The sequence below is a fragment of the Debaryomyces hansenii genome, assembly GCF_000006445.2.
Source record: "Debaryomyces hansenii CBS767 chromosome E complete sequence".
Classification (NCBI taxonomy): Eukaryota; Fungi; Ascomycota; class Pichiomycetes; order Serinales; family Debaryomycetaceae; genus Debaryomyces; species Debaryomyces hansenii.
The window spans coordinates 1,763,982-1,776,798 of NC_006047.2; the positions used below are offsets into that span (position 1 = coordinate 1,763,982).

The 12,817-nt window shown below is 34.6% G+C and overlaps 7 protein-coding genes and 2 non-coding genes across 9 annotated transcripts; 5 read left to right on the top strand and 4 right to left on the bottom strand. All coding sequences in view use genetic code 12, as the record gives it.

Moving 5' to 3' along the window:
• Window positions 1–380: 380 nt before the first annotated feature.
• Window positions 381–462, bottom strand: DEHA2E21406r. The gene has a single exon. It is a non-coding gene; the product is annotated as a tRNA-Ser (tRNA).
• A 142-nt stretch (window positions 463–604) lies between these two features.
• DEHA2E21428g (DEHA2E21428p) lies at window positions 605–2,332 on the top strand (the record flags this gene model as incomplete). Its single annotated transcript, XM_002770474.1, has 1 exon — window positions 605–2,332. One exon carries the CDS (start codon window positions 605–607, stop codon window positions 2,330–2,332), a length of 1,728 nt encoding a protein of 575 aa, XP_002770520.1.
• Window position 2,333: 1 nt separating this feature from the next.
• DEHA2E21450g (DEHA2E21450p) lies at window positions 2,334–4,259 on the bottom strand (the record flags this gene model as incomplete). The annotated part of the gene is made up of 1 exon (XM_460236.1): window positions 2,334–4,259. One exon carries the CDS (start codon window positions 4,257–4,259, stop codon window positions 2,334–2,336), a length of 1,926 nt encoding a protein of 641 aa, XP_460236.2.
• A 433-nt stretch (window positions 4,260–4,692) lies between these two features.
• DEHA2E21472g (DEHA2E21472p) lies at window positions 4,693–5,124 on the bottom strand (the record flags this gene model as incomplete). Its single annotated transcript, XM_460237.1, has 1 exon — window positions 4,693–5,124. The coding sequence occupies one exon, from the start codon at window positions 5,122–5,124 to the stop codon at window positions 4,693–4,695; it is 432 nt and encodes a 143-aa protein (XP_460237.1).
• A 696-nt stretch (window positions 5,125–5,820) lies between these two features.
• Window positions 5,821–7,035, top strand: DEHA2E21494g (DEHA2E21494p; the record flags this gene model as incomplete). The annotated part of the gene is made up of 1 exon (XM_460238.1): window positions 5,821–7,035. One exon carries the CDS (start codon window positions 5,821–5,823, stop codon window positions 7,033–7,035), a length of 1,215 nt encoding a protein of 404 aa, XP_460238.2.
• Window positions 7,036–7,146: 111 nt separating this feature from the next.
• DEHA2E21516g (DEHA2E21516p) lies at window positions 7,147–8,316 on the bottom strand (the record flags this gene model as incomplete). Its single annotated transcript, XM_460239.1, has 1 exon — window positions 7,147–8,316. The coding sequence occupies one exon, from the start codon at window positions 8,314–8,316 to the stop codon at window positions 7,147–7,149; it is 1,170 nt and encodes a 389-aa protein (XP_460239.2).
• Window positions 8,317–8,599: 283 nt separating this feature from the next.
• On the top strand, window positions 8,600–8,681 carry DEHA2E21538r. Its single transcript has one exon. It is a non-coding gene; the product is annotated as a tRNA-Ser (tRNA).
• Window positions 8,682–9,081: 400 nt separating this feature from the next.
• On the top strand, window positions 9,082–11,805 carry DEHA2E21560g (DEHA2E21560p; the record flags this gene model as incomplete). The annotated part of the gene is made up of 1 exon (XM_002770475.1): window positions 9,082–11,805. The coding sequence occupies one exon, from the start codon at window positions 9,082–9,084 to the stop codon at window positions 11,803–11,805; it is 2,724 nt and encodes a 907-aa protein (XP_002770521.1).
• Window positions 11,806–11,972: 167 nt separating this feature from the next.
• DEHA2E21582g (DEHA2E21582p) lies at window positions 11,973–12,497 on the top strand (the record flags this gene model as incomplete). Its single annotated transcript, XM_460241.1, has 1 exon — window positions 11,973–12,497. The coding sequence occupies one exon, from the start codon at window positions 11,973–11,975 to the stop codon at window positions 12,495–12,497; it is 525 nt and encodes a 174-aa protein (XP_460241.1).
• Window positions 12,498–12,817: the final 320 nt, after the last annotated feature.

The following is a 12,817-nucleotide window of genomic DNA, read 5'->3' on the forward strand; positions in this document are numbered from 1 at the left end:
ATATAGGCATGTTCCAAAATTGTGATTTCAGTGCAATTATTGCAAAAAATTGCAGTTATTTTTAAACGATATTCATTTATTCTATTTCCTAAAAACTTCTTTCAAGATCAATTTAGTCAAGTTTTTAAAACTGTTTCAATCAATAAATGACTTTCTTGACTTGCATCAAGAATAGCCAACTGAAAAAATGAAGTTTCATCACTAAAGAATAGAGGGCTATTTTATGCAATTGAATATATCCATGAAAAAGAAATAATTCAACGTACGAAAGTTATCACATCTATCCAAAAGAAAGCAAGATTTGCATTTCATCATGATCTTCACAAGATATAAGACCATTTGATTCAAAGCTATTGAATTGCAAAAAAAAAAAAAAATGACGACAGCTGCAGGATTCGAACCTGCGCGGGCAAAGCCCAAAAGATTTCTAATCTTTCTCCTTAACCACTCGGACAAGCTGCCTTGTTCGTGAAGTTTTGTTTTTATGGTAATAACCACAACACATCAATCCAACTTATTTCGTCCAAATTACCCTTTTGTTTGAATAAAATCTACAACAATCGTCCTAATTGTTTGTGAAAATAGTTGCACTGGCACAGAAAAAATGGGAAAGCTGAGCAGTAAGGCTGGTAATAAAGTACCAATACCACAAACCACACCTGCTAAGGCTAAGAAAAAGACTAAGAAGTCTAATAAAATTAAGGAACAGGTAGCTGTCAAAAATTCACAAATTCCATTTGAGAACTCGCCAATTTATGACTTACTTCAATTTTTTGAAAAAGCCCCAGACCAATGGACAGCCAGGTATATATTGATATTGACCGCCATTATTTTGAGAAGTGCCGTTGGTCTAGGATCATTTCTGGGTCAAGGAGAAAAGCCAATAAATGGAGATTTTGAAGCCCAAAGACATTGGATGGAATTGACTATTCACCTTCCTATCAATAAATGGTATTTCTATGAACCATTATACTGGGGTATCGATTACCCACCATTAACTGCCTTTCACCTGTACTTATTTGGCAAGTTGGGATCGTTAATTAATTCAGACTGGTTTAGATTTTTCACCTCGAGAGGACTAGAATCATCAGATTTGAAAACATACATGAGATACACCAGCTTGATAAGTGAATTGGTGATATATGTTCCAGCATTATTAGGCTTTATTTCGATAATGGGGAAGAAATTGAATTTAAGCAGGATGTATCAAATAGTGATATCTACCATAATCTTGTGTCAACCATCACTTATTTTGATAGATCATGGACATTTCCAGTATAATTCAGTGATGCTAGGATTATTCTTATTTTCATTAGTTGATCTAATCAAAGGAAATTATATTTTAGCGTCAATTTGGTTCATGAGTTCAATTAACTTTAAGCAAATGGGCTTATATTATGCACCTTTTATTTTCGCATACCTTTTTTCCAAGTTATTCACTAATTATTACGACTTAGGTTCTGATAGATCTGTTAAAAAGTTAGTAACAAGCTTTAACTTCAAAAAATTGATTGCCATTGGTCTTGCAGTAATAATTACTAGTATTGTAATTATTTCACCGTTTATTATCCTACCAAATTGTTCAAGAGCGGAGACGTTAAATGTTTTAAAGCAAATATTAATCAGAGTATTTCCATTTGAAAGAGGTTTATTTGAAGATAAGGTTGCAAATTTCTGGTGTACTACAAATTTAGTAGTCAAGTATAGAGATATATTTTCGATCAACCAATTAAAGAAGATTACATTATTGTCTACATTGGTGGCTATTTTACCTCCGTGCTTGATGATTTCTTATAAAAATATTTTTAATCCAAAATTTTCTATTAGTTCGCTGTCTCCAGTGAAATATTTATCATTGATTTATGGATTTGCTGCTACATCATGGGGATTCTTTTTATTCTCATTTTTGGTACACGAAAAGAATGTGCTTGTGCCTCTTTTACCTAGTACGCTATTATTTATCATCAATGATAAAAGTAAGATTTCCATGATCCAATGGATCAATAACATAGCAGCTTTCAGCTTATGGCCATTGTTAAAGAAGGAAAATCTTGTTTTGCAATATGTTGTTGTGATACTTTTGTCAAATTGGTTAGTGGGTGGATTCAATATGAAATTATCAAATAATATTTTCTTTCCTAGAATAAATTGGTTTTGGAACTTGGTAATAAGTGCATCGTATATATCGGTCGCAATTGTTCATTTTGTTGATTATTTTTATTTACCCCCAGCTAGATACCCTGATTTGTGGGTTATTTTGAACACTACAGTTTCATTCGGCTGTTTTTCTTTATTCTGGTTATGGATATTATATCAATTTTATAAACTTTAGATTAGCAATTTGGCAATAACATATTTCGTTTATGATTCCTATCTTTTGTGAACAACCCCCATTCAGTTTCCCATTTATTTCCGTCTTCGTAGAATATTTTCTTCCATGGTTCATCAAACGCCTCGAAGTAATACCAGCCATAGTCATTTTCATAAGCATCACATACCCAATCATTAAGAAAAATTTGGAAAGATTTGGGGTCAGCAACTGCTGCTTCATACTCTCCACCTTTATAGGGCCATCCCACTTCAGTTATAATGATTTCAGTATCATAACCTTCATTTAATGGTTCAATCTGGTATTTAACAAAGTCAAATGCCCATTGACTAGCTGTCTCAACTTCACCTCCAGAAAAGAAAGGATGAACATTTGCGCCAATTATATCACAACTCTTTAATAGGGTTTTATCAATCAATGAACCGATTTCTGATGTACCAATTGGTAAATCATTGTAGCCAATTTCTTTTGCGTACGATCTTGCTTCTTCAATATACTCGCTTAAACTTTTGCTAGTTTGTTCCTCTCTAAATAATACTTCATTTCCAATGAAAATACATTCGAATAAGTCTCTAGGATATTTATTCAACATTTCCTTCATCCAAGTTATTTGTTGGGAATTGGTTGTTTCATTAGACCCAATCCAAACTCCCATGGCCAAGGTCATGTTAAGTTGCAAATCTTGAATTGAATCTAATATGAAATCTGATTGATTGCACTGCATACCATAATTTCTAACTCTAGTTGTAACCTTCGAGATTAAAGATAGATCTAATAGAATTTCCCGCTTACTGACACCACAGCGTGGTTCCATTGCATCTCTAGGAGCATAACCAAGGCCGTAGAATATCGTGCCGAAAAAATCTTTATCTGACATCAATGAAACCACTTCCTGATCATTTTTGTATTTGGGATTAATACCATTCACGGTATTATACCCAGCTAAATCAGCTCCTTTAGATTTCCTTCTTGACATTTTTGTGCTATTACCTCCATCTAAATTTCCATAATCATGAACCAAAGACTTGAACATTCTCAGCCGTTCATCTTGGTTCAGCATCCTGAAGTAATTATGCACCGTATGTTGAGTACCATTGTACAAAGTGACAACTATTGGAATAAAGCAACTAAGTAGTAATAAGATGAGAAGAAATAGTGAACTATATGTTACACGATGTTTATTTTTTTGCAACCATTTCGGGTATTTCTCATTCAGTAAGCTCAAAGAATCAACATGACGATTATTTTCTCCTTCGATGCTTGACTCTACTTTATCTTTGCTATTACTAGTCGTAGCGGGGTTTTGAAATATGGTATTGAGAAACCGTCCATCTGGGTATCGTCCGATAGGGTCTAATATTTTTGACTTGATGAAAGGTGGCTTTCCTTTGGGAATAGGCTCAGCAATTGGAGGTGATTCTTGATGGCTGGCCAACGTCCTTGTCTCGTTTGAAAGAGGTGAAACGGCATCAATCTTATAATTTGCAATGTATTGATTTAATTCAGTTAATTCATCATGAGGGTTTCTAATATTTGTTGACGAACCACCTTCAGGTATTTTGAATTTCCTTAAAGGTTCGCCTATATCTTCATGAGACACAGCATTATTAAGAGTATCATTAGAACCACTTGGTGTTTGTTGCAATAACTTGCCAGGAGCGTCTTCATACCTCAAGAAACCTCCGTGTGAATTACTCGTTTCTGTGGTCTTTTCAATTTCTAGTGAAAATAGTTGAGGCAAATTTCTCTTCGGGTATTCGTCAGTATTGTATTCCTTGCATTGATCGTTACTAATATCGGCTTTATTTTTCGACTCATCCAAAACAGTCTCATTGTTCAATTCTTTATTAGAAGATTCTGAACAATTCGACCCAGGAGAGTCTTCTATATTTCTATCCTTGTCTCTATACGAATCAGTTTCGCTGCTCATTATAATCTATATGTTTCCTAAGATGAGTATTCATTATTATTTGAGTTTTAGCCGCTATGTAGTTGCAAATTTATTCCGCAAATTTTGATCCGATAGTAACGAAAATTTTATATACAATACCATTTTCTTATCTAACATGTTTTCTTCACTAGTTAACAAAAAGCCAACAAAAATACTAGAGATCACAGATTATGTTCCAGTAGTGTTCAAAATACATAAGGCATAATAAAGTTATAAGTGAATCTTACAGATATTAGTTATTGCATAATTTATAGCGTTTAAATCGTAAAGATCAAGGGATCGTAATATATATATATATGTATGGAAACTCAAAAGTAGCTAATTGACAATAAGCCATCTAGTAACCGATAACACAGAATCACCAGTAGGGGTATATGGTATGGGTATATAGTTGAAATATGTGTCGATTATGCTAACATTTACAACATCCAACAATGATGTTACCACAGAATACCCCGAGATTGGTGATGAAACCCTCACCAGTGGATGGGCAACATGAGTCGAATAATCCGAAACAACCAATTAAGTCAATAGCGCACTCTGTGCATTCGTTGGAGTTTCTTTCATATCCGCTTCCTTGTTCACTTATTGTGGCGCTGGTGACATCTGAACTGTCATCATCATCATCATCATCATCATCACTATTATTATTTCTTTCTTTCTTTTGCGGGACATCCAACTGCATGTCTTGTGTTGCTTTTGGTTCTTGTGATATCGTTCCATCTTCGTTTCCTACGGTAGCCGACGAGTCTGCTTTAGTCTTTTGGTATTGGTCAAAATATTCTTCTGCTTCATTTTTTGGAGTAGATTCCGTCAATTTTACTGCTGGGCATGGTTCTGTCATTATTTAGGACATTGATTCACTATCTGTGTGCCAATATTCAATATTTACTCTAATTTGGAATGTAGTTTATTTTTCAATAGAAGTCGCTATAGAAACTATCTTCTTGATAATGAGTTTCGTTAAAATGTAAGATGAAAATTTCTTTTGATTGTTGTCGACTTGAATGCCTCTATAAACGTCGTCGTTCAAAATATGTCTATAAGTTCCAGAATGTACCTTTCAAGCAAGTAAAATTTTCGATCTGATCTTATTTTTGATTCCGTGTTTCTTCGCACGCAAAGTTGCAATCCAAAATTAAAAATATTATGAATAAACATGGATAAAGAAGAGTCGAAAATCTATCTAGAAACGCTAACGACGATTCAATATTAAATACTAGTACTTTTTAATCTACGTTTGGTATTTGTTTAAAATACTGAAGGTCGGCATGATGGGAGTCAAATTCTAGGCTCGGACGCGGCTTAACGCCAGAAGCATAGCGTCAACAATATAATTTTTAAACACAATTTATAAGATACAATTAGGATCATAGAATGTAAGAGTAAGATATTTGAAACATAGATATACTGAAGAAAGCTTGGTTGAAAACTAATTATTGTGGTGAAGATGCAAAAATGTTGCAAATCATGTGATTACACTATATTTCACATCGCTTACTAAAATTGTACTGCTTGTTAGAGTCGGTAGTGGCGAGACATGACAGACAGGAAGGTCGATGTGTTGAAGGAAGATTATCCAGGGATTGAGGCTGATACGTTGCTCGAGTTGTTGGCGGCTTGTGATGGATCAGTGGCTGCGACTAGGTCGATGATCGATGGTTCATTTCCCACTCCACAGCAGAAGCGGAAGGCAGGTGCATTGTATCAGACGTCAATAACGTCCTTGCTTGCACCGGTATCAAAATATAAAAAGCTCAAGATCGTATCTGGTGGAAAGAAAGTGATTACATTGAATACTGTGGAAGAGGTAGATCAGCATTTATCGCCTTACGTTTCATTCCATAAATCATTCTTGCCACCAGATTTGGCTAATCGGATACTTAAATATCTAATGACTCAAACAGACAAGGTCTCTCCCAATGAGTTTTACTTGTTTGATAATCTTTGTAAAGCTAATCATTCTCTGGGATTTTTTCACACCCCAGACCTCGATACAGAGTACGAAAATTTGATTTATAATGGAAAAAAAAGCAGGTCAAACCTTTATAACAAAGATTTCGAAGACGTGTCAAGGTTTGTTAAGGACTTCATGAATAACAAAATAATACCCAATGTTGAGCGATTACCGTTTCAGTCAACTGAAACATGGAATAGCGATGTGTGCGTTGTAAACTATTATGAGAGCCTGTCAAACAATCTTGATTGGCATTCCGATAGAATGTCACATATAGGACCTCATAATTTTATTGTGTCTATTTCTTTAGGTGCTACGAGAGAATTTCGTTTAAGAAAAAATTATACGGATGGTACAGACCCTTCACCGATATATTCAATTATAATTCCTCATAATAGTATGGTTATAATGCAGGCAGGATGTCAAGAAGAATATAGACATTCTGTAAATTCTATGCGTACAGCTTTGCAAGTGAATCCCATCTCTGGTGCTGCAAGGTTTAATTTAACGTTTCGATTCTATCCCCTACAATTTATAAAGCAATTACCCCGTTGCGAATGTAATCTAACAATGACACTAAGAAGATCTTTCAAAAGCATTGAAACTAGAGGCAAATATTTCTGGAGCTGTGAGAATAAATACCAAAATAAGGATTGCGGATGTTTCTATTGGACTAATTTTGATAATATCGAAGATAATTTCAAAGCGGAAAGCGAAGAAACAGCCTCACAGTGGATTGCACCAGAAGACTATGCTAAACTTTCGTATTTACAAAATTTGAATGATAATAAGAAATAAGTTTAATAAATGCTAAATTCATGCTTGAAACAGTAAACAAAATAAGTTTAGAACATTTCACTACTCAGAAATGTGATGATTCAAAACTTTTTTCCTGCTTATACCTGTATCCTATGCTCTAGTAATCACAGCATGCTCCACATCGATAATAGTAATTGACTTTAAACTATTTGGCAATACCAAACCTTGAAGGATATCTCTATTACCGGGAGATATGTAAATTTCTTTGAGTTTAGGAGGAAAGTTCATATTATTAATCGAAGAAATATCACAACCGATTAAGGAAAGTCGCCTTAATTTGTGTAAGCCATTCAAATCATGAAAGGGTATGTTTGAACATTTGACTAAGTTTAATACTCTTAACTCTCTAAACCGACTAAAACTGTAGTCTTCCAATGAATTATATTCTAGACGAATATGTTTCAACGTTAGACTATTCTTTAATAAAAATTCATATACATGATAATGATTATTAGTTTGTTGGACCAGGCATTCAAAATATTCTAATTTGGGAAACTCTCTCCCACTATCCAAAATATTAATATTTTGATCAATCTTAAGATGTACTAGAGTGAAAGGAAGAGTGTTCAATGAAATGTGTATATCCTTTTGATGTGTATTCGACTTAGGGGAAATTTTTAAATATTTCAACTGCTTTGGATATTGGGTAATATTTTTCTGATTATCAACCTCTAATACTAGGTCAGTAATGCTTATATTTCCTGTTATCTTGGTATTTGAATAGACTTTGAATAGATATAATTGATAAACCCGTTGGAAAGGTTTAACGAAATCAAATTGTAATTGAGAGAGTTTCAAATTGCCATTTACAAGAACAATTTCAGAATTTACAGATCCAACATTTATACAACTGTAAATGAACTCAAGGAAGATTTTTAATTTCGAGTAGCACTTTCTTGTAAATAAGAAAAATATAACGGTTATACTCTTGGGAATAAAACCTAAATTATTTCTTTTACCAAACCGTAGAATATTAAAATATTCTTTCGCAGCCAACGGAGCCTTCAAGCATGGTGGCTCAAAATAGGACCAATATTTGGAAGAAATCTTATATATGTGAATATCTCCATTGACTAGTAAGTATCCAATTACGTATGCAAGCTTGCTATTAAGTACAATTTCTTGTGACCATAGATTTTTAAGTTCATTTAAAGGCACCAATCTCAATATCATTATCCAAATTTCAACTGGTAAGTCGATTAATTGCTTCTTTTGTTTAAAATTGAATGGGTTTTTATTAATTAGAAAATTGCAGACCATAATGATTAATTATTAGAATAAGTCAGTCATATTAAAATAGACCTATTTTTATACGTTATAAGTATCAATATATGCATAATATACCTCAAATTGAAGCCAGATATTTTGCTCGAAATTAAACATTATAAAGTTTACCATTTGATTAGGATTCTAATTATATAAATATCATATGCACATAGAGTGATACGGGATAATAGTAATTTGATTAAATTAATATGCTAAACGTTTTTTAGAATGCTGAATTTAATATACTAAATAGCAAAATAAACCTTTCAATCTATTAGGCAGCTTGTCCGAGTGGTTAAGGAGAAAGATTAGAAATCTTTTGGGCTTTGCCCGCGCAGGTTCGAATCCTGCAGCTGTCGTCATTTTTTTGTTTTTGCAAACACATAATAATTGTTATCATAACAAGCTGTAAATATTACATGCTAGTTATTGCTCAACAAGACGGTATCACTCAACAAGGAAAAACCAAAAGCATTTATTATTCTATCAACTTATTTGTAATGAAGGCATATTATAGTAGTCAAATATCTGTGATACTCTATCACATATGACTTGAGAACTCAAATATATAGCGACATCAATATCTGGCAGATGTTTAACTGTAGAGTAGATCAGAAATGGGTAAGGATTAATATCGTTCGGTTATTCTGTTCAACATCAAGCCTTTTTGCAGCTCCGAGTTAAATTTCACGCGCTGTTTTTGATTTTGATTTTGACAAACTCAATCATGAATAGCCACTTATCAATTCAACAACATTAATGTCGCCAGATATAGCCGAACAAGAATATATAGAGCTATCGAACATCAATGTTGATGGCACAACAACATCTGATAATGCATTCAATATAGGGAATAATTGGAACCTCACCACAGACCAAATTCAATTTATCCTCTTAAGACTCGGTATTATAACTGATGATACTTATAAACCGGGATCATCGCTTGACATAAATCTAAGTCAAACATCAAGGTTTATGATCAACAAAATAGACAATTTGAGCGTAATTGAAGCAATCACTATATTAAGAGAGGCCTTAGCTGAACATAAAGACGATTTCAATTTTTTGCATGAAGATTATCAACTTCTTCAAAGATTAGTCCGTTTAATTCCAGGAGATTTTGAAATATCGGGCAAGCAAGAGATAGAAAAAACAAATCCAGAAGAAATAGAGGAAAAACCAACACATTTTAAGAATAAGACGTATTTAAATATAATAGATTGGAATTTGCAAGTACGACTTGAAGCAGCATTGATTGCGTTCCATTCACCTTATCCTGAAATAAGAGCTATAACAGATCCGGTTGATGAACAAGAAATGCCTGCTGAGACAATCAGGGCCTATGTAATCGGATTTTTCTGGACATTAATAGGCTCAATAATAAATAACTTTTTTGTTCATAGGTTACCATCTATATCACTAGGGCTGCATACCATACAACTATTACTTTTACCAAGTGGTAGACTATGGGAGAAAATGATGCCATATGATAAAATGATCACTATTTTTGGTTATCTGTTCAACTTGAATCCAGGACCCTGGTCATATAAAGAAATGATGCTAAGCACGATTATCTATCTGTGCTCCGCGGGGACGCCATATCTGGTTTACAATATATTTGTTATGAAGTTAGATAAATTTTATGGGTTGAAATGGGTTTCATGGGTATATCAGCTTTTGTTAGCTCTCTCTACGCAATGTTTAGGATTTGGGTTTGCTGGTATCATGAGAAAAGTATGTATTTATCCAGTGAAATCCATATGGCCAACTATATTACCTACAATTGCTCTAAATAGGGCATTGATGCACCAAGATGACGGAAATAATCCATCAATTCATGGTTGGAAGATATCTAGATATTCCTTTTTCTACGTGATGTTTGGTTTGAGTTTTATTTACAACTGGATTCCGTCTTATTTTTTTACTGCATTATCCTCTTTTAATTGGCCAACATGGATAAATCCATATCTGGTCCATTTGAATAATGTTACTGGGTTCAAATCTGGATTGGGCCTTAATCCTTTGCCTACCTTAGACTGGAATATTCTTGATGCAGCTGGCTGTCTCACATTTCCATTTTACACGTATGCGAACCAATATCTCGGATCAGTCTTAGGATTCTTTGTTATCTTGATTGTTTACTATACAAACAATAAGTGGACTGGATACTTACCAATAAACTCCAATGCTCTATTTAACAATGAAGGTAAAATTTATAATGTTCACAGCATTTTAAATGATAAGAATATGTTTGATGAAAAAAAATATAAAGAATATGGACCACCATATTTTAGTGCTGCTAATTTGGTTTTGTATGGTGCTTATTTTTGCTTATACCCTTTTGCAATATTTTTTCACGTTGTAACTGAATGGGAATCAATGAAAGCAAGCTTCGTAAATGTTTGGCATTCTATCGTTGATTCCCTGTCCAGTAAAGGAAATATTTTTGGTAGGTATAGCAAGGATCCACATTGTGTGATGATGTCTAAGTATAGAGAAGTCCCTGATTGGTGGTTTTTAGTAATATTGGTGGTGAGCACCGTATTTGCAATATTGTGTGTGTCGTTATATCCTACCGAAACGCCAATTTGGGGTATCTTCTTCACCATTTTTATCAACTTTATATTCTTGATTCCAATGACTGCAATTGCTTCTGTCACAGGGTTTTCTTTCGGCCTAAACGTGTTAGTGGAATTAATTGTCGGTTACACAATCCCAAACTCTGGAATAGCGTTGATTACATTGAAAAGTTATGGTTATAATATAGACAGCCAAGCTAGTAACTATATTACCGACCAGAAATTGGCACACTATTCTAAGTTACCCCCCAGAGCAATATTCAAGGGACAGCTTATATCTACGATAATAAGTGTATCAACTGCTTTGATCATCGCTAACTGGCAGTTGGACAATATTCAAGACATTTGTGATTCTCATCAAAAGGAAAGATTCAGTTGCCCTGGTGCCAACACTTTCTTTTTTTCAAGCGTTCAATATGGTGAGATTGGCCCCGCAAAAGTATTCAGCGGGCTATATCCGGTTTTGAAATGGTGTTTCTTATTAGGAGTGTTGTTGGTCATTCCATGCTACTGGTTTAAGAAGAATGGTCCATCAAGATTGACGAGATATTTTCATCCCACGATCATCATTGGTGGATTTTTGATGTATGCACCTTACAACCTCCTGTACTACACGGGTGGATTTTATCTTTCGTTCATCTTCATGTACTATATCAAAAAGAATTACATATTATGGTGGGAAAAATACAATTACATTCTAACCAGTGCATTGTCTGCTGGAGTAGCGTTCAGTGCCTTAATCATCTTCTTCACGGTTCAAAATGATTATACAGCCTTAGATTGGTGGGGTAATAATGTTAATGATCAGGGTATTGAAGGTGGACTTGCACCCAAATACACATGGTTAGACGTGAAACAAGCAGAGGACGGCTATATAGGTCTACGCAAAGGTCATTTTCCGTAGGTCGAGTCGCGTTTCGGCTGCATTCGTTTTTTTCGAACATGACGAGGCTGTCAAATTTTTACGAGCCGTGTCATGAGTATTTTTTCAAAGCCCATCTTCCAGATATATATAATTAGCTGTCAAAGTTGCTGCAGGTCGTTTATAGAGTAGTGTTAGACCAATAGGTTATGTACTTTCTTAGACTATTAATATTATGCAGTATTTGTGTTTCGATACAATCAACGATTATTCCTCAAGAATTAGAGATTAGACCGTTCAACATTGAGGATGAAGCTGCTCATCAATACGGACAACAAAGAAAAGGTTTAAATGGCTTAATTAAGAGATTGAGGTTCGGAGGATTCTCATCAGGTTCTAGAGGAGGTTCTAGAGGAGGTTCGTCGAGTGGATCGTCTTCAGGTTATAGAGGTGGTGGATCGTCTTCAGGTTCTAGAGGTAGTGGATCGTCTTCAGGTTCTAGAGGTAGTGGATCATCATCAGGTTCTAGAGGTAGAGGTAGTGGAAGCAGAACGGGGGCAGGGATAGGAGCAGGGCTAGGGATAGGAGCAGCAGCAGGACATAGGCATAGAAATAATAATTCCTCAGAGACTAGCTCGGCGAGCTCTTCGCGTTTATCGCCACATGATCTATTTGGGTCGCCTATAAATATCGCTATTGTATTATTGTTAACTTTGGCATACGCAAACATTTAAAATCATCATTCTACCATTGTATTTGGGATTTTCATGTTGGTTTTCATTTCTATTTATTTTCATTCATAGCCATTTACCCGTCTATACGTTAGAATCCTAACTCAACTACCATATCGAGCAAACTGTAGACGTTTATCTTCTGTATGAAGTTCGACAAAAATGTAGGTTCCACCAAATATTGTTCAAGCATTGTGCTTGTTACTCTGCTCCCGACACCACTACCTTGGTATTTATATCATTATCTACTGCTTCTTGAACAATTATTTCTCAAGTATGGTTCCGCCAGGCCGCAAATGTCGCGGCGATTTTTCAGAAAAGTC